The sequence below is a fragment of the Macaca mulatta genome, chromosome 4 (assembly GCF_049350105.2).
Source record: "Macaca mulatta isolate MMU2019108-1 chromosome 4, T2T-MMU8v2.0, whole genome shotgun sequence".
In the NCBI taxonomy this organism is placed as follows: Eukaryota; Metazoa; Chordata; class Mammalia; order Primates; family Cercopithecidae; genus Macaca; species Macaca mulatta.
The window spans coordinates 96,661,709-96,687,500 of NC_133409.1; the positions used below are offsets into that span (position 1 = coordinate 96,661,709).

At 42.0% G+C, this 25,792-nt stretch overlaps 1 protein-coding gene across 1 annotated transcript in view; it reads left to right on the top strand.

Annotated features, from left to right (window-relative positions):
• The first annotated feature begins 18,999 nt into the window (after positions 1-18,999).
• The window catches only part of GABRR2 (gamma-aminobutyric acid type A receptor subunit rho2), a 56,432-nt gene continuing 49,639 nt past the window's right edge, over positions 19,000-25,792 (top strand). The window contains exon 1 of the mRNA XM_001095465.5: positions 19,000-19,112. Within this exon, the coding sequence (XP_001095465.4) occupies positions 19,000-19,112 (113 nt within the window). The remainder of the gene's footprint in view (positions 19,113-25,792) is intronic.

The following is a 25,792-nucleotide window of genomic DNA, read 5'->3' on the forward strand; positions in this document are numbered from 1 at the left end:
CCAAAATACTGAAAAGCATTGTGGGGAAAAGAAAGAAAGGATCAGACTGTTACTGTGTCTATATGGAAAGAAGTAGACATAAGAGACTCCATTTTGTTCTGTATTTGAGATGCTGTTAATCTGTGACCCTACCCCCAACCTTGTCCTTGCAAGAGACATGTGCTGTGGTGACTCAAGGTTTAAAGGATTTTGGGCTGTGCAGGGTGTGCTTTGTTAAACAAGTGCCTGAAGGCAGCTTGCTGGTTAATAGTCATCACCATTCTCTTAATCTCAAGTACCCAAGGACATGCACATTGCCAAAGGTCGCAGGGACCTCTGCCTAGGAAAGCTAGGTATTGTCCAAGGTTTCTCCCAGTGTGATAGGCTGAAATATGGCCTCGTGGGAAGGGAAAGACCTGATCGTCCCCAGCCTGACACCCGTGAAGGGTCTGTGCTGAGGAGGACTAGTACAAGAGGAAAGAAGGCCTCTTGGCGGTTGTTGGCAGTTGAGATAGAGAAAAGCATCTGTCCATCTGGGCAATGGAACATCTCGGTATAAAACCCGATTGTATGTCCTGTTTACAGAGAAAGGAGAAAACCGCCTTAGGGTGAAAGGTGGGACTTGCTAGCTGCAATGCTGCTCTTTATGCACTAAAAAGGTTTATGGAGTTGTTTACATATGCATATCAAGGCACAGCACTTTTCCTTAAACTTATTCATGTCACAGAGAACTTCATATGTCTTACTGCTGACTTTCTCCCTATAATGATCCTATTATCCTGCCACTTCCTTTTCTTTAAGATGGTAAAGATAATTATCAGTAAATACTAAGGGAACTCAGAGACCGGTGCCGGCGTGGGTCCTCTGTATGCTGAGCGCCGGTCCCCTGGGCCCACTTTTTCTTTCTCCATACTTTGTGTCTCATTTCTTTTCTCAAGGCTCTCATTCCACCTAACGAGAAACGCCCACAGGTGTGGAGGGGTAGGCCACCCCTTCAAAGCCTCTGTGTTTTTCTTTAATTGAAAGTATATGTAAGGTTAATGCATTTAGTGAACTTGACTAACAAAGACTAATGTGCACATTAACAGATGTACTTTTTAAGGTTTTATGGGAGGCTGTGCATTGCTCAAAACTGTTGGGAACACCTTTTGAACAGTTGCCTTCAGAACTAGTTTGAGCTGCTCAATAAAACCAGTGACTTTACTCGTACCCTGTTTTTGACCAAAGGTTGTATTCTTTACGTCATCCAGTCTTGTCTCTCATCCATTCTACCTCCTGGAATATTTCTCTCACATCTCTCCACTTCCCAAACTAGGCACTACCCTATTTAGCTATTAACTCCTCCAAATTGGTGCAGTAACTTCCTAACAGGTCTCTAGTCTCACTCCATTCCTTACGTTGCAGCCAGAGTTTTCAATATACAGACCTGATCCCTTCTCTCCTGTTGCTCTTATATAGGGCCAAACCCTTAACATAAAGCACAAGGCTGTGTGTGACTAGAGTCCCATGTAGGTTTCTGGCATAATCAGACCTCAGCAAACGCCTCCGGGGCCTTCCCACAGCTCTGACCTTGATCCACTGGGGCTATACCCTGCCCTGAGAAAAATGAGCAAATAAAGTTATACCATCTACTACCTCACACTATATAAGAAAATTAACTCAAAATGGATCGAAGGCTTAAATGTAAGAGTTAAAACTATAAAGTTCTTGGAAACTTAGTAAACATGACAATGGGATATGCAGTGGTTTCTTAAATATGATATCAAAAGCACAAGCAGGTCTGGCATGGTGGCTCATGCCTAGAATCTCAGCATTTTGGGAGATGGAGGATCACTTGAGGCTGGGAGTTTGAAACCAGCCTTAGCAACATAGCAAGACCCTGTGTCTACAAAATTTTTTTTTTTAAATTAGCCTATAGCCCTAGCTATGCAGGAGGTAGAGGTGGGAGGATTGTTTGAACCCAGGAGTTCAAGGTCACAGTGGGCTGTGATAGCACCACTGAACTCCAGCCTGGGCCACAGAGAAAGATCCTATCTCTTAAAACACACACATGCAACCAAAAATTATATTTCATCAAAATAAAAAACTCTTGTGTCTCAACACCATTAAGAGGGTGAAAAGACAACACAGAATGGGAGAAAATATTTGCAGATCACATATCTAATAAGGGACTTGTATCTGAAATACCTAAATAATTACAATTCAGTAATAAAAAGCAAATAACCTGATTTTAAAATGGCAAATAATTTGAATAGACATTTCTACAAAGAAGATATACAAATGCCCGATAAGCACCTGAAAGGAAGCTCAACATCCTTAGTCATTAGGGAAATGCACATCAAAACCACAGTGTTTCCAGTTTACACGCACAAGGATGGTCAGAACAAAAAAGCCAGATAGCAAGTGTTGATGAGGATATGGAGACACTGAAACTCGCATACGTTGCTGGTGGGAAGGTAAAATGGTGCAGCCACTTTGAAAAACAATTTGGCAGTTCCTCAAAAAGTTAAACATAAGGTGACCATATGACCCAGCAATTTCACTGCCACATATAATATCCAAAAGGAATGAAAACATTTACACACAAACTTGTACACAGATATTCATAGCAGCATTATTTTTGATAGCCCAAAAGCAGAAACTCAAATGCCCAGCTGATGGATAAACAATATGTTATATCTATACAATGGAATATTATGGCCATAAAAAGGAATGAAATGATGATACAGGCTTCATTGATGAACCCCGGCAACATTATGCTGAGTGAAATCAGTTACAGGCCGGGCGCGGTGGCTCACGCCTGTAATCCCAGCACTTTGGGAGGCCGAGGCGGGCGGATCACAAGGTCAGGAGATCGAGACCATCCTGGCTAACACTGTGAAACCCCGTCTCTACTAAAAATGCAAAAAATTAGCCGGGCGAGGCGGCGGGCGCCTGTAGTCCCAGCTACTCGGGAGGCTGAGGCAGGAGAATGGCGTGAACCCGGGAGGCGGAGCTTGCAGTGAGCCGAGATCCCGCCACTGCACTCCAGCCTGGGCGACTAAGCGAGACTCTGTCTCAAAAAAAAAAAAAAAAAAAAAAAAGAAATCAGTTACAAAAGGCTGCATATTATATCATTCCATTTACATAAAATGTCCAGAATTGACAAATCCATAGAGACAGAAACTAGTGTTGGTTGCCAGGGGCTGAAGGGAATGGGAAAGGGTAATGACTTCTAATGGGTATGAGTCTTCTTTTAGGGGAGCTGCATAACTGAATATTCCAATGTTCCAAAAGCCACACATTAAAGGGGTGAGTTTATGGTATGTGAATGATATTTCAATAAAGTTGTGATTTCAGAAAAAAAATTATACCATCCAACAATGGTTTTCTCCTGACTATAATTACAACAATTGAACTATTGATAAAACGATGGATAAAAGGGCTTTAAAGTAAAAAATTGGTAGGACCTATAGTTGTCTACATGCAAGAAAACAAATGTTTATTGAAAACCAACATCTTATGCTGCCTTTACAAAAATTATAACAGAAAATTATGACAGTGAAAGAGATCTGACCTGACTCTATCTTGCTTCTGACCTCCCAGCTACCCTTGTTCATTCCTGGGCATAGGCTAAACTAACTTTGGGAGGAACTTAGTTTATAGTTTAACTTTGAAACAAAGACAGTAATGGCCCTTTTCCAAAACAAGCCCTCTATCCACCAAACTATCTTTAAAAGCCACAATCCCTTATGAGTTTTCCGGGAGACTGATTTGAGTAATAATAAAACTCCAGTCTTCCATACAGCCAGCTTTGCATGAATTAAACTCTTTATTCCAGTTCCCCTGTCTTGATAAATTGGCTCTGTTTGGACAGTGCGCAAGGAGAACTTGGGTGATTACACATCCAGGCACAATCCTAGGGTTCCAGCCAGTCCTTTATAAGCTTATTCCAAATGGAAGTAAGGAAAAGAAAGATCCTTTGAACAAAATCTATGGAAAAGAACTTTAATAGGCCTCATGCCTCCCACTACTAAGTCTTCAGGAGGAGTAGGACTTTTAAACAAATTCCCTTGATAATTCTGAGGCACGGTCAGATTTGGGAACCACTGAATTAGTCCCTGTAATGAATTACTCCCAGCCTCCAGTACCTACTTAACCCATTGTAATTTGGCTTCCTGCCGCATTTCACAAGTGAAACTGCAGTTACGGAAGCCAGGAATGATGTGTTGGTTGCCAGATCCAGTAACCTATTTTCTGCCTTCACCTTGCTTGACCTCTTCACAGCACTGCATGTTGACTACCCTCCTCTTTGAAGCTCCTTCTTTGGTTTTCATAGTCAACTTCTTTTCTAGTTCTTTTGTAAGAAGAAAATAAAATGTTAGGACCTCCTAGATTTATTAAGCCACGGGGAAAAGTTAAGCCCTGGAAACATGGCTGTTTTTCCTCTCTGGTACATGACCATTATTTCCTGACCTTTGTGTTGAAATGTTACATGCTAACCAGACACCTCATTCTTCATTCAAACCTAGGCTAAATGACATTGGAAATGGAGACTCTTGTGATTGTCACCTCTTTGCAATAGAATGTTAAGCAACCCTCTCAGAGTATAATCGATAGCAGCCAATCAAATATTACAGGTGAGCTTTTGTATGGGAAACATAATTCTATTCAGCACCACTATTTTATTTTGTTTTCTTTTGTTTTGATTTGTATAAACAATCCTCATTTTTTCCCACACTTTGTGCAATTGATCACCATTCTTGGGTGTAGCTCTGCTTCCCTGATGGCCACCCTCACACTTTGCACTTGAATGAACTCTAATTGGATCCTGAGTTTTTTCATTATTTTAGGTTGACATTTCTATGCTTTTGTTCTGGCTGCTCCATCCATCCTTTAAGAGTGAAGATTCTCCAAGATTCTGTGCTTGAACTTTGACCTCTTCTACGTCCCTGAAGATTTCATCCTTTCCTATAGCTAAACTACCACCTGTGAAATAAAAATAAAATCATTTTCGGGTCTTAGTCATGAATTCTTTGCCTAGGCCAATGTCTATAAGAGTTTTTCTAATGCAACCTTCTAGAATTTTTATGGCTTCAGGTCTTAGATTTAAGTCTTTGATCCATCTTGAGTTGATTTTTGTATAAGGTGAGAGATGAATATCCAGTTTCATTCTTCTAGACGTGACTTGCCAGTTTTCCCAGCACCATCTATTAAATAGGGTGTCCATTCCCCAACTTGTTTTTGTTTGCTTTGTCAAAGACCAGTTGGCTGTATGTATGTGGCTTTATTTCTGTGTTCCCTATTTTGTTCCGTTAGTCTACATGCCTAATTTTATGCCAGTACCATGCTTTTCGGTAAGTACAGCCTTGTAGTATAACTTGAAGTCCGGTAATGTGATGCCTCCAGATTTGTTTCTTTTGCTTAGGATTGCTTTGGATATTTGGGCTCTTTTCGGGTTTCATATGAATTTGAGGATAGCTTTTTCTAATTCTGTGAAAAATGATGTTGGTATTTTGATGAGAATTGGATTGAATCTGTAGATTGCTTTGGCAGTCTCATCATTATTTTAGGTTGACATTTCTATGCTTTTGTTCTGGCTGCTCCATCCATCCTTTAAGAGTGAAGATTCTCCAAGATTCTGTGCAAAGACTTAAATATTGATTCTTCCAATCCATGAGCATGCGTTGTGTGCCATTTGTATCATCTATGATTTCTTGCAGCAGTGTTTTTTAGTTCTCCTTGTGGAGATCTTTCACCACCTTGGTTAAGTATATTCCTAGGTATTTTATTTTATTTTATTTTATTTTTTGCAGTTGTTGTAAAAAGGATTGAGTTCTTGATTTGATTTTCAGCTTGCTTGTTGTTGGTGTATAAAACTATATGTTCTCATTTATAAGTGGAAGCTAAACTGTGAGTACCCAAAGGCATACAGAGTGATATAATGGACTTAGAAGAGACTTAGAAAGGGAAGGTTGGGAAGGGGACTAGGGATAAAAAACTACTCAGGTGACAGGTGCACCAAAATCTCAGAATCTATCACTATATAATTCATCCATGTAACAAAAAACCACTTGTACCCCCAAAGCTATTGAAATAAAATTAAAGAAAAATCCTAAGTGCCCAATTGAATGAACCCCTCTTGGCCAAGGTGACCCCAGAAAAACTTTAAAAACTACATCTCCCAGCCATGGGAAGGTCAGTCATGCCTCACTGAACCCCCTTCCTCACTAACACTCGCCAGACTTTCCTAAGAGTTAAACAGAAACCAGACTTAGAAAGACAAAGAACACAAGACACTCCTTTGCTGACTTTAGCCAATTGCCTAACGCTGCAGGGGAACTTCCCTCCCCTCCTGCAGTTTCCACATGATAACTGACAAGGCATTCCTTCCTGATAAGTGACCACTAACTGCAGACTGGTTCTGCAGTTCTGTCCATGAAGGCTGCACACAAGGTACTTCTGTGTCTTCTGTTTCACGTTTTGAGGTATAGAGACTAATTTTGCTGCATTTTAATATTAAGTCTCCACCCTAACATGAAAATGGGACATATGTGACATACATATTTGCTATTCACCTGTGATGTCCTCTCATAAATATTCATAGCTCCTTATATCCTGATAAATATGCATGCCTAGCCAATCCTCAAGTGTAAAACTCCCATAACATACTCCCTCCCTAGAAGTGCCTACTTTCTGTCTCAGCCTGACGCTTTGTTTCCCAGCCTGCAGGTTACAACTCTTTATAAGAAATAAATCTCTCCTTTCCAAATGTATCAGTCTCATGATTTTAAGTTGACATGCCATACTCTAATGCCTCTGTTGGAGGCAGAAAATGATTCAGCATGTTGCGTGCTTTGAAAATTGAAAGGCCTCAGAAATAAGTCTCAAAAGCAAGGTCTCTCTGACCTTCCTCCTATATCCCTGTCTGTCTGCTCCTCTTTTTAAAAACACTTTTATCTTTATATATTTAGAGGGTACAAGTGCAGATTTCTTACATGCTTATGTATTGCTTAGTGGTGACATCTGGGACTTCAGTGTACCCATCACCCAAATAGTGAACATTGTACCTAATAGGTAATTTTTCTGTTTTTCGTTTGTTTTTGAGACAGAATCTTTCTCGTTGCCCAGGCTGGAGTGCAATGGCGCAGTCTCGGCTCACTGCAACCTCTGCCTCCTGGGCTCAAGGGATTCTCCTGCCTCAGCCTCCCAAGTAGCTGGGACTACAGGTGCATGCCACCATGCCTGGCTAATTTTTTGTATTTGTATTTATTTATATTTATTATAGTGATGGCATTTCACCATATTGGCCAGGCTGGTCTCGAACTCCTGACATCAGGTGATTCACCCACCTAGGCTTCCCAAAGTGCTGGATTACAGGCATGAGCCACCATGCCTGACCTCCAATAGGTAATTTTTCAACCCTCATCCCCCTTCCACCCTTCCACCTTTTGAAGTCTCCAGTGTCTATTATTCTATTTGGTATGTCTACGTATACCCATTGTTTAGCTCCCACTTATACAACATGCAGTATTTAACTTTCTGTTTCTAAGTTATTTCATTTAGGATCATGGCCTCCAGTTCTATCCATGCTGCTGCAAAAGATGTGATTTCATTTTTCTTCATGTCTGAGTAGCATCCCATGGCATAGATACCATATATTTTTTTTTATCCAATCCTTTGTTGATGGACAGGTTGATTCTGTAGCTTTGCTATGGAAGTTGCCTCCTTAGTGCAGGAGGCAGCACATCAGTCTCATATCTTTGCTATCATAAATAGTGCAGTGAAAACATATTAGAGTTAAAGAAAAAGGAAAGAAATACGAAAAGTGGCTCAACAGTCAAAGACAGGTTTGTTTTGGAGAATAAACCTGAGAGGGGCTTCTGGCTGATTTTTTGGTCAGGAGTGTTCTCTTTTACAGACTAAGGATATTTAAGGGTTTAGGAAGAGGGGGGCTTATCGTGGGTTCAGAATGTTTCTATGTGAGGGAAAGGTTACTGCAGGGTTGTAATGTCTCTGGTTAGAGGGGAAGCTGTCGCTGGGTTGGCATGTTTCTGGTTGGAGTGGGTTTATCTTAGGGGTTGGAATGTTTCTGGTTATTCTGACAGCCATTAGGCTGATGTTTTGGGGCTGGATTTAGGCAGTTTTGTTTTATTTTGTTTTTTAATCAAGGGAAACTTAAAATGGTGGTGTTTGTACAAGATGGTGAAGCTCCTGTTCTGTTACATATGAGTGCAGGTATCTTTTTGATATCTTTTGGGTATATACCCAGTAGTAGGATGGCTGAATTGTTGTTCTATTTTTAGTTCTTTGAGAACTATCCATTCTGTTTTCCACAGATGTTGTACTAATTCACATTCCCACCAACAGTGTGTAAGTATTCCCTTTTCTCTGCATTCTTGTGAACATCTTTTTTTTTTAGACTTTATAATAATAGCCATTCTGACTAGTGCAAAATGGTACCTCATTGTGGTTTTAATTTGCATTTCTCTGATGGTTAGTGATGTTGAGCATTTTACATGATTGTTGGCTGCTTGTGTGTCTTCATTTGAAAAATGTTCTTGTCCTTTGCTCACTTTTTAATGGAGTTACTTGTTTTTATTGTGGTTGTTATTTGCAGATTCTGAATATTAGCCCTTTGATGCATAGTTTGCAAATATTTTTTCTTACTTTGTAGGTCATCTGTTTACTCTGTTGATTGTTTCTTTTGCTGTGCAGGCAGCATTTTAGTTTAGTTAGGCTCCGTTTGTCTACTTTTGGTTTTGTTGCATTGGTTTTTGAGGACTTGGGCATAAATTATTTGCCCAGGCCAATGTCCAGAAGAGTTTTTCCTAGGTTTTCTTCTAGATTTTTATAGTTTCAGGTTTTATATTTAGGTATTTAATCCATCTTGAGTTAATTTTTGTATACTGCAAGGTATGTGTCTAGTTTCATTCTTCTGCATATGGCTATCCAGTTTTCCCAGCACCATTTATTGAAAAGAGTGTCATTTCCCTAGTGTATATTTTTGTTGGTTTGGTCAAAGATTAGTTGGTTGTAGGTATGTGGCTCTATTTCTGGATTGTATATTCTGTTCCATTGTTCTATGTGTTGATTTTTTTTTTTTTTTTTTTTTTGAGACGGAGTCTCGCTCTGTCACCCAGGCTGGAGTGCAGTGGCCGGATCTCAGCTCACTGCAAGCTCTGCCTCCCGGGCTTACGCCATTCTCCTGCCTCAGCCTCCCGAGTAGCTGGGACTACAGGCGCCTGCCACCTCGCCCGGCTAAGTTTTTGTATTTTTAGTAGAGACGGGGTTTCACTGTGTTAGCCAGGATGGTCTCGATCTCCTGACCTCGTGATCCGCCCGTCTCGGCCTCCCAAAGTGCTGGGATTACAGGCTTGAGCCACAGCGCCCGGCCTCTATGTGTTGATTTTTATATCAGTATTATGCTGCTTTGGTTACTACAGGCTTTTAGTATAATCTGAAGTCAGGTAAAACCTCCAGTTTTGTTCTTTTTGCTTAGGATTCGTTTGGCTATTCCAGCTCTTTTCAGTTCCATGTGAATTTTAGAATTTTTTTTTCTAATTCAGTGAAAAATGATTTCAGTAATTTGATAGGGTATGCATTGAATCTGTAGATTGCTTTGGGCAGCATGGCCATTTCAACAATATTGATCCTGCCAATCCATGAGCATGGGATGTTTTTTCATTTTTGTTTGTGTCATCTAGGATTTCTTTCATCAGTGTTTCGTAGTTCTTAAAGAGATCTTTCACCTCCTTGGTTAAATATATTCCTAGGTATTTTATTTTATTTTTTTTAGCTGTTGTAAATGAGATTGCCTTCTTGATTTGGTCCTTGGCTAGATCTTTCTTGATGTGTATGAACACTACTGACTTCTGTATATTAATTTTGTATTCTGAAACTTTACAAAATTCATTTATCAAATCTAAGAGGGCTTTTGTGGAGTCTTTTTAAATTTTTCATCATCCTCCATGGTTGGATTTTGTGGAGTTTTTAGGGTTTTCCAGATACAAGATCATATCATCAGCAAACATGGATAATTTATTTGACTTTCTCTTTTCCAATTTAGAATTTTTTAAATTCTTTATCTTGCCTGATTGGTCTGGTGAGGACTTCCAGCACTATATTGAATAAGAGTGGTGAAAGTGGGCATCCTTGTCTTCTTCCAGTTTCTTAGAAGGTTTTCAACTTTCCCCCATTAAGTATGATGTTGGCTGTGGGTTTGTCATACATGCGCTTTATTATGTTGAGGTATCTTCCTTCTATGCCTAGTTTGTTGAGAATTTTTATCATGAAGGGATGCTGAATTTTATCAAACACTTTCTCTGCATCTATTGAGATGACCACATAGTTTCTTTCCTTAATTCTGTTTATGTGATGTATCATGTTTATTGATTTGTGTATGTTCAACCATCATTGAATCCTTGGGATAAATCCTACCTCATCATGGTGTATAAACTTTTTGATGTGCTGTTGTTTTCAATTTGCTAGTATTTTGTTGAGGATTTTTTGCATCTATATTCATCAGGAATATTGGTCTGTAGTTTTTGTTGTTGTTGTTGTGTCCTTGTCTGGTTTTGGTATCCGGGTGATACTGGTCCCATAGAATGAGTTAGGAAGAATTCCCTCCTCCTTGATTTTTTGGAATAGTTTCAGGAGGATTGGTTTTAGTTCTTTGTATGTTTGGTAGAATTTGTCTGTAAATCCATCTGGTCCTGGGCTATTTTTGTTTTTAGGAGTTTTTTTTTAAAATTACTGATTCAATCTTGCTACTTGATATTGGTCTACTTGATATTGGTCTGTTCAGGAGGTCTATTTCTTCCTGGTTCAATCTCAGGAGATTGTGTGTTTCCAGAAATGTATTCATTTCCTCTAGGTTTTCTAGTTTGTGAGCATAAAGCTGTTCATAACAGACTCTGATGATCTTTTGTATTTCTGTGGTATCACTTGTAGTGTCTCCCTTTTCATTTTTGATTGTGTTTATCTGGAGCTTCTCTCTTCTTTTCCTGGTCTAGCTAGTGGTTTGTCAATTTTCTTTATGTTTTCAAAAAAACAACTTTTAGTTTTGTTGATTCTTTGTATCATTTTATTGGTCTCTATTTCATTTAGTTCTGCTCTGATCTTTGTTATTCCTTTTATTCTGCTAACTCAGGGTTCTTCTTATTTTTCCTGTTCCTTGAGGTGCCATAGGGGGTTATTAATTTGTGATCTTTCTACTTTATGGGCATTGAATACTATAAACTTCTCTCTTAGCATTGCTTTTGTTGTATCCCACAGGCTTTGGTATGCTGTACTTTTTTTCATTTCAAAAAAATTTTAAATTTCTGTCTTAATTTCTTTATTAACCTACTGATTGTTCAGGCTCTCTGCTCTTCTTTCACAAAGAATTGGAAGGGACTCTCTGGAATTTCCCTATCTAAGAACGTTTAAATGCACTTAAGACCCCCTCCCTAGGGATCTCACAAAATAACCAGGAAAGATCAACCATCTGAGAAGAGAAGAGACTGAGAGTCCTCACTGCACCTAGACAGACTTTTCATCTAGTCTTCTGAGGGCAGCTTTAAGAGATTAACTGTTGGACTTTAGCTGTATAAGACAACTTTCGTTCCTGTGCAGTTCCACCCCTCACTTTCCTCCTGGGTCCATTCATCCTCCCTAATGATTTACTGTCCCTCAAAAGAATTGTCTACATCCCCCATCTCTTCCTTATGAAAAAGGGTATATAAATGTCTGTACCATGCTGGGTAATTGGGTAATCATAATGTGATTTTCCCCCATGCATGTTAATAAATCTGTATGCCTTTTCTCCTATTAATCTTCCTTTTGTCAGTTGATTTTTCAGTGATCCTTCATGGGGCAAAGGGAAAATTTTCACTTGGTCTCTACAGCTCCAGATCTATTTATGTAGTCTAGAAATAGAACCAGCTAGACTTTCTTCTGAACTCCAGGCTCATGCTCTAGCTTCGTTTTTGTTTTTGTTTTTGTTTTTGTTTTGAGACAGTCTTGCTCTGTCACCCAGGCTGGAGTGCAGTGGTGTGATCTCAGCTAACTGCAGCCTCCACCTCCCAGATTCAAGTGATTCTCCTGCCTCAGCCTCCTGAATAGCTGGGATTAACAGGCACATACCACCACACCTGGTTAATTTTTGTATTTTTAGTAGAGATGGGGTTTCACCATGTTGGCCAGGCTGGTCTTGAACTCCTGACCTCAGGTAATCTACCTGCCTCAGCCTCCCAAAGTGTTGGGATTACAAGTGTGAGCCACCATAGAATTCTTGATATTATTGTTGACTTTTCTCTCTCTCACCTTCTACTCTATCTGCACAGGCACCAAATGTATGCTACCTTACAACTAACTTGAGTATCTCACTCTGCTGTCTTCCTTTCTCTTCTCCCTTCTTCCCTTCCCTCAGAGCAGGACCTTATCCTCTTTTGTCATCATAAGTTCCCTGATCCAACTGATCCCAATTAGGAATTCTTTCAAAAATAAAGTGGTTCGGGGGCATGCCCAAGATGGCCGAATAGGAACAGCTCCAGCCTCCAGCTCCCAGCGTGAGCGACACAGAAGACGGGTAATTTCTGCATTTTCAACTGATGTGTGGGGTTCATCTCACTAGGGCGTGTCGGACAGTTGGCGCTGGTCTGCGGGTGCAGCCCGACCAGCGAGAGCGGAAGCAGAGCGAGGCATTGCCTCACCTGGGAAGTGCAAGGGGGAAGGGAATTCCTTTTCCTAGCCAAATGAAATTGAGACACACAACACCTGGTAAATCTGGTAACTCCCACCCTAATACAGTGCTTTACCAAGAGTCTTAGCAAACGGCACACCAGGAGACTATATCCCACACCTGGCCCAGAGGGTCCCACGCCCAGGGAGCCTCCCTCATTGCTAGCACAGCAGTCTGAGATCTAACTGCAAGGCGGCAGCGAGGCTGGGGGAGGGGCGCCCACCATCACTGAGGCTTAAGTAGGTAAACAAAGCGGCTGGGAAGCTCCAGTTGGGTGGAGTTCACCACAGCTCAAGGAGGCTGGCCTGCCTCTGTAGACTCCTCCTCTGGGGACAGGGCATAGCTAAACAAAAAGCAGCAGAAACCTCAGCAGAGGTAAATGCCCCTGTCTGATAGCTTTGAAGAGAGCCGTGGATCTTCCAGCAGGGAGGTTGAGATCTGAGAACGGACAGACTGCCTGCTCAAGTGGGTCCCTGACCCCTGAGTAGCCTAACTGAGAGATATCCCCCACTAGGTGCAGACCGACACCTCACACGGTGGGGTACACCTCTGAGACGAAGCTTCCAGAGCAAGAATCAGACAGCAACACTCACTGGAAAAAGAAATGAACAAAGCCTCCAAGAAATATGGGATTATGTGAAAAGACCAAATCTATGTCTGATTGGTGTGCCTGAAAGTGACAGGGAAAATGGAACCAAGTTGGAAAACACTCTGCAGGATATCATCCAGGAGAACTTCCCCAACCTAGCCAGGCAGGCCAACATTCAAATTCAGGAAATACAGAGAATGCCACAAAGATACTCCTCGAGAAGAGCAACTCCAAGACACATAATTGTCAGATTCACCAAAGTTGCAATGAAGGAAAAAATGTTAAGGGCAGCCAGAGAGAAAAGTCGGGTTACCCACAAAGGGAAGCCCATCAGACTAACAGCAGATCTCTCGGCAGAAACTCTCCAAGCCAGAAGAGAGTGGGGGCCTATATTCAACATTCTTAAAGAAAAGAATTTTCAACCCAGAATTTCATATCCAGCCAAACTAAGTTTCATAAGTGAAGGAGAAATAAAATCCTTTACAGACAAGCAAATGCTTAGAGATTTTGTCACCACCAGGCCAGCCCGACAAGAGATCCTGAAGGAAGCACTAAGCATGGAAAGGAACAACAGGTACCAGCCACTGCAAAAACATGTCAAAATGTAAAGTCCATCGATGCTAGGAAGAAACTGCATCAACTAGCGAGCAAAATAAACAGCTAATATCATAATGACAGGATCAAGTTCACACATAACAATATTAACCTTAAATATAAATGGACTAAATGGTCCAATTAAAAGACACAGACTGGCAAATCTGAGAAAGAGTCAAGACCCATCAGTTTTCTGTATTCAGGAGACCCATCTCACACGCAGAGACACACATAGGCTCAAAATAAAGGGATGGAGGAAGATCTACCAAGCAAATGGAAAACAAGAAAAAAACAGGGGTTGCAATCCCAGTCTCTGATAAAACAGACTTTAAACCATCAAAGATCAAAAGAGACACAGAAGGCCATTACATAATAGTAAAGGGATCAATGCATCAGGAAGAGCTAACTATCCTAAATATATATGCACCCAATACAGGAGCACCCAGATTCATAAAGCAAGTCCTTAGAGACTTACAAAGAGACTTAGACTCCCATACAATAATGGGAGACTTTAACACCCCACTGTTAACATTAGACAGATCAACGAGACAGAAAGTTAACAAGGATATCCAGAAATTGAACTCAACTCTGCACCAAGCGGACCTAATAGACATCTACAGAACTCTCCACCCCAAATCAACAGAATATACATTCTTCTCAGCACCACATTGCACTTATTCCAAAATTGACCACATAGTTGGAAGTAAAGCACTCCTCAGCAAATGTAAAAGAACAGAAATTATATCAAATTGTCTCTCAGACCACAGTGCAATCAAACTAGAACTCAGGACTGAGAAATTCAATCAAAACTGCTCAACTACATGGAAACTGAACAACCTGCTCCTGAATGACTACTGGGTACATAACGAAATGAAGGCAGAAATAAAGATGTTCTTTGAAACCAATGAGAACAAAGATACAACATATCTTTGTTCAGAATCTCTGGGACACATTTAAAGCAGTGTCTAGAGGGAAATTTATAGCACTAAATGCCCACAAGAGAAAGCAGGAAAGATCTAAAATTGACACCCCAACATCACAATTAAAAGAACTAGAGAAGCAAGAGCAAACACATTCAAAAGCTAGCAGAAGGCAAGAAATAACTAAGATCAGAGCAGAACTGAAGGAGATAGAAACACAAAAAACCCTCCAAAAAAATCAATGAATCCAGGAGCTGGTTTTTTGAAAAGATCAACAAAATTGATAGACCGCTAGCAAGACTAATAAAGAAGAAAAGAGAGAAAAATCAAGAGAAGAATCAAATAGACGCAATAAAAAATGATAAAGGGAATATCACCACCGACCCCACAGAAATACAAACTACTATCAGAGAATACTATAAACACCTCTACGCAAATAAACTAGAAAACCTAGAAGAAATGGATAATTTTCTGGACACTTACACTCTCCCAAGACTAAACCAGGAAGAAGTTGAATCCCTGAATAGACCAATAGCAGGCTCTGAAATTGAGGCAATAATTAATAGCCTACCAACCAAAAAAAGTCCAGGACTAGATGGATTCACAGACGAATTCACAGAGGTCCAAGGAGGAGTTGGTACCATTCCTTCTGAAATTATTCCAATCAATAGAAAAAGAGGGAATCCTCCCTAACTCATTTTACAAGTTAGCGTCATCCTGATACCAAAGCCTGACAGAGATACAACAGAAAAAGAGAATTTTAGACCAATATCCCTGATGAACATCTATGCAAAAATCCTCAATAAAATATTGGCAAACCAAATCCAGCAGCACATCAAAAAGCTTATCCACCATGATCAAGTGGGTTTCATCCCTGGGATGCAAGGCTGGTTCAACATACGCAAATCAATAAATGTAATCCAGCATATAAACAGAACCAAAGACAAAAGCCACATGATTATCTCAATAGATGCAGAAAAGGCATTTGACAAAATTCAACAGCCCTTCATGCTAAAAACTCTCAATAAATTCGGTATCGATGGAATGTATCTCAAAATAATAAGAGCTATTTATGACAAACCCACAGCCAATATCATACTGAATGGGCAAAAACTGGAAGCATTCCCTTTGAAACTGGCACAAGACAGGGAGGCCCTCTCTCACCACTCCTATTCAACATAGTGTTGGAAGTTCTGGCTAGGGCAATCAGGCAAGAGAAAGAAATCAAGGGTATTCAGTTAGGAAAAGAAGAAGTCAAATTGTCCCTGTTTGCAGGTGACATGATTGTATATTTAGAAAACCCCATTGTCTCAGCCCAAAATCTCCTTAATCTGATAAGTAACTTCAGCAAAGTCTCAGGATACAAAATCAATGTGCAAAAATCACAAGCATTCTTATACACTAGTAACAGACAGACAGAGAAATCATGAATGAACTCCCATTCACAATAGCTTCAAAGAGAATAAAATACCTAGGAATCCAACTTACAAGGGATGTAAAGGACCTCTTCAAGGAGAACTATAAACCACTGCTCAGTGAAATAAAAGAGGACACAAACAAATGGAAGAACATTCCATGCTCATGGATAGGAAGAATCAATATTGTGAAAATGGCCATACTGCCCAAGGTAATTTATAGATTCAGTGCCATTCCCATTAAGCTACCAATGACTTTCTTCACAGAATTGGAAAAAAACTGCTTTAAAGTTCATATGGAACCAAAAAAGATCCCACATTGCCAAGACAATACAAAGCCAAAAGAACAAAGCTGGAGGCATCATGCTACCTGACTTCAAACTATACTACAAGGCTATAGTAACAAAAACAGCATGGTACTGGTACCAAAACAGAGATATAGACCAATGGAACAGAACAGAGCCCTCAGAAATAATACCACACATCTACAGCCATCTGATCTTTGACAAACCTGAGAAAAACAAGAAATGGGGAAAGGATTCCCTATTTAATAAATGGTGCTGGGAAAATTGGCTAGCCATAAGTAGAAAGCTGAAACTGGATCCTTTCCTTACACCTTATATGAAAATTAATTCAAAATGGATTGGAGACTTAAATGTTAGACCTAAAACCATAAAAACCCTAGAAGAAAACCTAGGGAATACCATTCAGGACATAGGCATGGGCAAGGACTTCATGTCTAAAATACCAAAAGCAATGGCAACAAAAGCCAAAATTGACAAATGGGATCTAATTAAACTAAAGAGCTTCTGCACAGCAAAAGAAACTACCATCAGAGTGAACAGGCAACCCACAGAATGGGAGAAAGTTTTTGCAATCTACTCATCTGACAAAGGGCTAATATCCAGAACCTATAAATAACTCAATCAAATTTACAAGAAAAAAACAAACAACCCCATCAAAAAGTGGGCAAAGGATATAAACAGACACTTCTCAAAAGAAGACATTCATACAGCCAACAGACACATGAAAAAATGCTCATCATCACTCACTATCAGAGAAATGCAAATCAAAACCACAATGAGATACCATCTCACACCAGTTACAATGGCAATCATTAAAAAATCAGGAAACAACAGGTGCTGGAGAGGATGTGGAGAAATAGGAACACTCTTACCCTGTTGGTGGGACTGTAAACTAGTTCAACCATTGTGGAAAACAGTGTGGCGATCCCTCAGGGATCTAGAGCTAGAAATACCATTTGACCCAGTCATCCCATTACTGGGGATATACCCAAAGGATTACAAGTCATGCTGCTATAAAGACACATGCATACGTATGTTTATTGTGGCACTATTCACAATAGCAAAGACTTGGAATCAACCCAAATGTCCATCAGTGACAGACTGGATTAAGAAAATGTGGCACATATACACCATGGAATACTATGCAGCCATAAAAAAGGATGAGTTTGTGTCCTTTGTAGGGACATGGATGCAGCTGGAAACCATCATTCTGAGCAAACTATTGCAAGAACAGAAAACCAAATACTGCATGTTCTCACTTATAGGTGGGAACTGAACTATGAGATCACTTGGACACAGGAAGGGAATCATCACACACCGGGTCCTATTGTGGGGAGTGGGGGAGGGGGAGGGATAGCATTAGGAGATATGCCTAATGTAAATGACAAGTTAATGGGTGCAGCACACCAATATGGCACATGTATACATATGTAACAAACCTGCACATTGTGCACATTTACCCTAGAACTTAAAGTATAATAAAAAAATATATAAAATAAAGTGTATCATGCCATCTCACTTTGCTTACGGGAATCAAAGAACTTATTTTGATTCTTTTATACACACTAAAATCCCAATTCTGTTTCACTTACGGCTATCCCACCTCTTGATCTCCATCCTCATCTCCCTATGTTTTTACCATGAAATTTTCCATTGCCAGGACATAGCAAGCAATGTATCTCTACAATTCTAACGTGCTTAATTCCATATCCCAGGATAGGAATCAAGCCTAATTTATGATTGATTTTATACATTTTAGGGTTAAAGGCCAAAGTCAATTTAATGCTCATAGTAGGAAGAAAAGCTTACATAATCATGAATTATTTGATTGATGCCATCCTTCAAACTAAAAATGTATTTTGTGCTTTGATGTTTTCACTAGAAAAAGTTGATCTGTATTTGTGAGAAAGGGAGTAGCCGTGCTCATAGGCAAAGCATATTCTCTTAGCTTCATAAATAAATCAACCCTAAGGAAACAGGTCATTCATGTTTACTCAGCATTTCCTGAACACATTTATGTACCCATCTAAACGTCCACCAAGTCCTCTCTGCAAATCTACTTGGAATCCGAGCTGACCCCCTGGTGGATGGGACAGACTGGTTTTATGCAGTCAGAAGATGGACCAATAATCTCAGCACAAAGCTGGCATGTTCAAGAGATTTAATTTTTTATATAACAGCTTTAGCCAAAGCTATTCTAGGATTCAGCGGAAGCAGAATTTCATGACAGGACAAACTTCTTGACTAATGGCCAATCACTAATCAGCAGGGAGGGCAAAGCTTGGTGCTTGTGTCACAGCCTGGAGTGGAGGGGGTGAGTGGGGCATCAGTATCAAATAGTAAATTGGGACAACCAGCCTGGCCAGCCTTGCCCTCACAGCCCCTCTGAGCAACCCGTCAGGAGGCAGCAGACGGATCAATGGTCAAGCTGGGGGCGATTTGCTCTGCCACAGGCTACTGGAAAGCAGCTTTTTGCCTCACAGACATCCACAAAATGCCTTATTTTATAAGACTCATTTTGTTCTTGTTTTGCCTGATGGTTCTTGTGGAGAGCAGAAAGCCCAAGAGGAAGCGATGGACAGGGCAGGTGGAAATGCCCAAGCCAAGGTAAAGTGGGTGGGAAAGGAGGGAGGTTACCCTGCATAGTAGCAGCAGCAGTGGCACAGTGGGACGGCTCCCCAGGGGGTACAGGTCCTATTTTGATATCACCCTATGAGAACCCAGCTACTTCGCTGAACGCAGCCTCTCACTGGGCACATATACTGTATGTGTCACCAGCACTGAGAGCAGAACTAGACTGTGGTGAGCCTTCCATTTGGATGCCTGTGTTCAGCCAAAGCATTTTAATTTGAGGCAGATATAAATAGTTGGAGACATAGTGGGTAAAATCATTCTTTGTACAAATCACATTGTGCTGCTTTGTTTCTCAGGGTTACAACCGGTGACCTGCTAAATAATTACACTCATGTATTTCGGGGAGAACTCTATATAGGAACCTAGCCTGAACTATTAAGAAAAAAATGCATATGAGTTGTCTTCCTTAAATTATTTGCCAGAGAATAACTTTATAATAATATTGGGTTTCATTTTACTGTTTTGAATCTTAGAAGAGGTGTTCAGAAATTTGCTTAATTATCAGAAATATATGTGTGGACCACAGTGAATGCAATTTCATGATGTAATGGAGACATTCCCAAGAAATAGTGGCCCAGGATCTGCATTCAAAATCATTACATTACAAATCTAAGTTCCTTAGTAAGTTTATTTTGAATTGACATACAAAGCATCATACTCCAGGCCTGAAGTAGACATAAGGACTGTTAGACATGGAGATAAGAAAAGAACAAGCAGCTAAGATAGAAACACCATGTGTGGCATGTTACACATTTATTTTCCATTCTACTAAGCATCAGATAAACTAGTGATTTTGAATATAAATTAATATCTTGAGGCACATTTTCTAGGTCAGTCGTCCCCAAACATTTTTGATCATGCACTGCTGTCAATGACAAGTTTTTGAAACTGTATCTCTAATACATGCATATTTACTTACAAATCATATACATGTGCTGTTATAAAAATGTATGTTAAAGTTTAATTGATTTCTTGTTTTTAGGAAAAAAAAAAAAAACCCTGAATATAAGTAAGAGTTACGGCCTCTACTTCCAGTATCCCAGTGGCAACTGCTGCTCTGGGAGAGGTAATTACTCTCTTGTGTTTGTTTGTTTTTTGAGATGGACTCTCTGTCACCCAGGCTGGAGTGCAGTGGCGCAATCTTGGCTCACTGCAACCTGCACCTCCCGGGTTCAAGCAGTTCTCCTGCCTCAGCCTCCAGAGTAGCTGGGATTACAGGCGTGTACCACCATGCCTGGCTAATTTTTGTATTTTTAGTAGAGACAGGGTTTTGCCATGTTGGCCAGGTTGGTCTCAAACTCCTGACCTCAAGTGATCCACCCACCTTGGCCTCCCAAAGTGCTAGGATTGCAGGTATGAACCAGCACACCCAGCCTATAATTACTCTCTCTGGGGCCTAGTTCTACTCAGCGGAAGGCAAACAGATCAGAACCCTCCAGAACAATGCGAAGAGGCCCTGCTCTGAACAACCCATGCGGGTTGTGTTACCAGAACCATAGGCTGTTAAACTGGAAGGAGCCTCAGATGTCTTCTGGGCCAGCAAGTGCCCTGAACTCTAATTTTGGGAAACGTGAATGGCTGTTGAGTGAAATGGGGTTCCAGGGTCACCAAAACTTGGAAAACCCTGGTTTAGACCATTTTCAACAGATGTCTTTACAGCAGAACTTTTAGAACTTTTGTTATGCAAATAGGCACTGTGAGAATCTTGAAGAGAGGGATAAATTATGCAGCACTTCTCAGAAACAACTAAAAAATCCAGTTTTTTGGACTGTCTTGTAGGATTCCTACCCCATGGACACACTGGGAAATTGCCCAAATCAACTCATTTGACAGATGCTGAAATGGCTCAGGGGCGTGAGTAAGTCACACGGCCTGCTAGTGGCTTCCCAACACTAGAATGTAGGTTCCTCATTTACTTAGACTGGAGGAAAATCTGTTCAAAACTGTCTATTCTGTAAGAACTGGGGTTCAGCACAAGTTCCTCGGGGGTACCCAGGGACCCCACTCGGCAGGTTGGGCTGTGGCGGCACCTCTGTCACTTTTCCTCAGAAGTCCACAGTCTCATTCCCAGACCCCTGCATGAGCCTGGGCACAGCTGGCTCTGACTCTTAGCGGGGAGGAGACTTTGTTGAAATCCAGCCCATGAGGTGTTAAAGTGGAAAAAGATGAACACATACATCACAAGGAAGTAAAATATTTATTGAACTGAGGCTGGGGAAAAGGACAGGGAATGTGGTTCTGGGCCTTTCTGCATCCATGAGAGTACACACATGGTCAGACCGTCAATGGGGCAACGCCTCCCTGTGAACATTTCAGCCAAGCCTCTGACAATTTATTTTTCCAAATTACTTTCATTATTGACATGCAGGGGTCAAGCTATACGAACAAATAAGAATAAAATGACCTGACTGTTTCTGATTACAGTCTTAGAGTGCTATATCTCTTTAGGACAGCGACTTTTCTTAGAAGTTCTGTTCACATACAAACTCTCATACACAGTCACACTCACACACATACCACGTACCGCATGTGTGGCTTCACGGGCACACACTATGCATATGGTCACCCTCGCACACGCACACTGTGAAGACCTCTTTGAACCTGGAAGCCTTCCCGGTTTCACCCCGGCCAAGGCATGCACACAGAACAATGATTCTGCCCAGCAGCTGCTTTTACAAAGACCAGTCCCTGTTTTCTGCTGCTTTGTGTCTCTATGCACTAAATGGCTGCAGAGCGAGTCTGTTTCCTCTTGGCTGTGGTTGGTTTTGTTCTGCTCTCCCAGCTCTGAGCCTCCCAACTTTATTCCTACTCCTCCTGGCCTGCTGCCAAAGTTGGCCTCCTGACCACACGATTGCCATTCTTTCTTGCCAAGGGAGGCCCTTCTCCCTTGAGAGCTGAAGGATAAACCAGACTCTGGGCTGTGCCCTGGACAGCACTGTCAGGCCCCTGCAGGTCTCAACCTGGAGCCCGCTCTGTAGCTTCCTTCCCCATCTGCTGCCTCCTCAGTACCTCTACCTCGGCCATCCTTCCTGGGTCTGCATTGTGGTTCTGTTCCGCTGGATGCAGGAGCAGCTTTGCTTTCCAGCCACACGGTGACCCTCATCTACTGCTGCGGGTCTGGGCAAAGGAAAAGGAGTTGGGAATTCAGGAAAATCAGGTTCAGACCCTGGTTCTGCCGCCGTCTAGCCATGTGGCCATGTTTCCTGCTCTCTCTGAACCTCAGCTTCTCCAGCTGAAAAGCGGGGCGGTGAGCCCTTCCCCACGGGTATGTGAAGATGGGGTGAGGTCAGCCTAATGTCCTGCAGTTCAGGGCCTGCACGGGGAGGAGGGGCATCCATGAACACCTGGTTATCCTGGTTGCTGTTATTGCCAAAAAATCACAACGTGATGACACTAACCCTGCTTCCAAAGGCATATTGGATCCATTTTTCTTCTTCCCTCACCCCTCACCCGAAGGCCGGGTTGAGGTTCCATGAAGGTCCTGGCTGTCCTGCCATGGGTGGGTGGGGGCTCAGGAAGGAGTCTAGGGTCTGAGGGCCGAGACTGTGTGGGCCATCTCCCGTGAAAGGATGAATGGAGAACATATGGCTCTCGCAAATTGCCCAAGGCTCAGATCTTAGTGGCTTGATCTCTTAAAAAAACTCTGGGCCCTCAATGGCAGTGGGATTTAAATCTCTCTCTTGTTGGGGTGGTGGCATTCTGGGACTTCTGCTCCCCTAAGCCTTTCCCTAAATGGATGTGGAAACCGTGCTGACCAGGAGGGATTTACTCCCTGTGAGTCAGAGGGGCAGTGAGCCGGCTGCACTTACGGTTTAATGTCTATGATCTGCTAAGCCCTCGGGCTGAGCTCTTCATCTGTCTTCCGGGAGCGTCTTTCATGGGGCGTCTGTACATGGCCCCTCATACAGACACTGCCCAGAGACCCAGGCCTGGCCCCACTTGACTCCTGGAGGCAAGGCTTGAGGAAGAGATCAGTGTGCTGAAAGCTCCTTGGCAGCACCTGAGCATGACTATACATGGCTTAAGGGGGCTGGACGGAGGTCCCATATTTCAGCCATAAGGGAGGAAGTTAAATTGGACTTTCCTCTTTGACCTGTGAAGCTATAATGGGCTTGTCTAAAAGCAAATCTTATCATAGCTTCCTCTTCCATCTGCCTAACACCCTTTACTGTCTTCCCATTGCCTTTGGATAAAGACAGAATTCTTAACATGACTCTCAAGGCTCTGCCCGGTCTGGCCTCTGCTTGTCCCTGCCGCTTCATTCTCTTCATTCATTCCCACCACACCCCCCACCCCATCCCGCTTCTCATCTAATGCTCATTCATTCTTCAACCTATGCCACTTCAAACTGAGTGCGGCCCAAACCAAACTATGCATGCATTGAGTTCAGATGCCTATAGGATCTGAATTATATCTGAGTTCAGATGCCTATAGGATCAGATGCCAATTAGGGATGTTGAGTTAGGCAGTCAGATATAAAGGTTTAGAGTAGAGGGTAGGGATTTAAGAATATCAGCATGTTGATGACAATTTAAACCATCAGCTTAGGTGGGTCTGCCCAAGAGAGGGTAGAGAGAGAAGATGGCTGGGACAAGGTCCTGGGGACACTGACATTTAAGGGATGGGCTGAAGAATAGGGGGACACTGCCATGGAGAAGCGCCTGTCAGAGAGGTAGGAGGAAAACCAGAGCACCTTGTCCCGAAAGACAGTTTCTGGCAGAAGCATGGACCTTCATGTCTGCAGCTGCGGAGAAGCCAGACCTCAGCAAGAGCACCTGCAGGATCAGGGGTTGGGCATAAATAGGCAAAAGGGCTTGGAGTGAGGCAGCACCAGCAGCCTGTGGAAGATGGCTATTTGGAAGAGTTAATTATTTACCGAGGGGGGAAAGAAATTTTTTTTTAGGTGGAACAGTGAGGATTTTTAGGGCAATGAAACTATTCTATATGATACCATAATGGTGGATATATATCCTTATACATTTGTCCAAACCCAGAGAATATCAACACTAGGCTGAGGGTGGTGCCTTACGCCTGTAATCCCAGCAGTTTGGGAGGCTGCAGCAAGAAGATCTCTTGAGGCCAAGAGTAACATAGTGAGACCCTGTCTCTCCAAAAAAAAAAAAAAAGAAAAAAAAATTAGTCAGGCATGGTGGCGTGTGCCTGTTAATCCCAGCTGCTCAGGAGGCTGAGGTGGGAGGATCACTTGAGCCCAGGAGTTTGAGGCTGCAGTGAGCTACAATTGTACCACTGCACTCCAGCCTGGGTGACAAAGCAAGACCCTGTCTCTAATAATGATGATGATAATAAGCAGCAGCAGCAGCAGTGGCAGCATGGGTGCTAATGCTAATGCTGTGTCAATGCAGGATTATCAGTTGTAACAAATGCACCGCCCCGCGGGGAAAGCTGACAGTGGGGAGGCCATGCATGTTTAGGGGCAGGGGGCATATGGAAACTCTGTACCTTCTGTTCAATTATGCTGCAAACTTAAAATTGCTCTAAAAAAATAAAAGTGTTAAACATTTTTTAAAAAAGGAAATGTTTAAATAATATAACCAACACACGTATATTGCCATCACTTTCAATGCATTTTGCATGAATTGAGAGTTAGAGGAAGATGTGGAGTTTAGATGGGTTTTCTGCTTAGTTGTAATTCCAGGTGGAAGAACCTAGAATCCAATTTGAATACTGATGGGAATGAGCCATGAAAGGGGGAGAAGCTGAGGAAGCTGTGGGGAGGGGACATGAGGGCAGGGTTCAAAGGGCTCTGTGAGAAGGGGAATTAGGCACTTCTGCTGAGCCTCTGTTACCTCACCACCTACACATCTGGAGGATGTGCAAATAGGGCGGGACAACGTGGAAGGCAGCAGCAGGGTGGAAGGACGAGAGGGTGGGTGAGTTTGGAAAGCAGATGTGAATGGCTGGGTGAGATGGCTGCCAAATGGGAGGCTGTCCTCATGCAAGTCAGGCTCTCCTCAGGACATTTGCTCTGCTGTTTTCTCAGAATTACTTCCTTCAGGTCCTCTCATGACTCCCTCCCTCCCTCCAGGACTCAGAAGAATCACCAGTCACCTCATCTAAACAGCCCTCCATTCCAACCCATAGCTCTCTATTCCTTACCCTACTGTGTCACATGATTTATCATCCACCTCCTCGACTAGGTCGGAAGCCCCGTGAGGACCGTGAATATATGCCCTCCCCATGGCTTGGGCAGTGTCTGCACAGAGTAGGTGCTCTATAGAAACGTGTGTCTGCACAGAGTAGGTGCTCTATAAAAATATGTTGCACAAATCAATTTGAGTCTAGGAATTGGGGAACTGTGTGACCAGGGTGTGGGACAACTGTCTGTGTGGATGTTGACATCCTCAAGGTAGATGGGAGGAACTAAATAGAGAGAAAGAGAAGCAGGTGGTTCCTGAGCCCTCATGGGAGTGGGGAAATGACTGGGAGGTCTGGGGCAGTGAGAAACTGGGCCAGGCAGTGTCAGGAGTACAGCTGTAAAGTAGGGCTGAAAATCCTGACTTATAGGGGAATCTGGGGCGGGCAGGCTAACTTTTATAATAGCACCAAATAATAAAACTTTTGGTGATTATGGAAATGTTATTTATTTATTTACTTTAATATTTTTTTATTATCACACTACACTGAGGTAATGG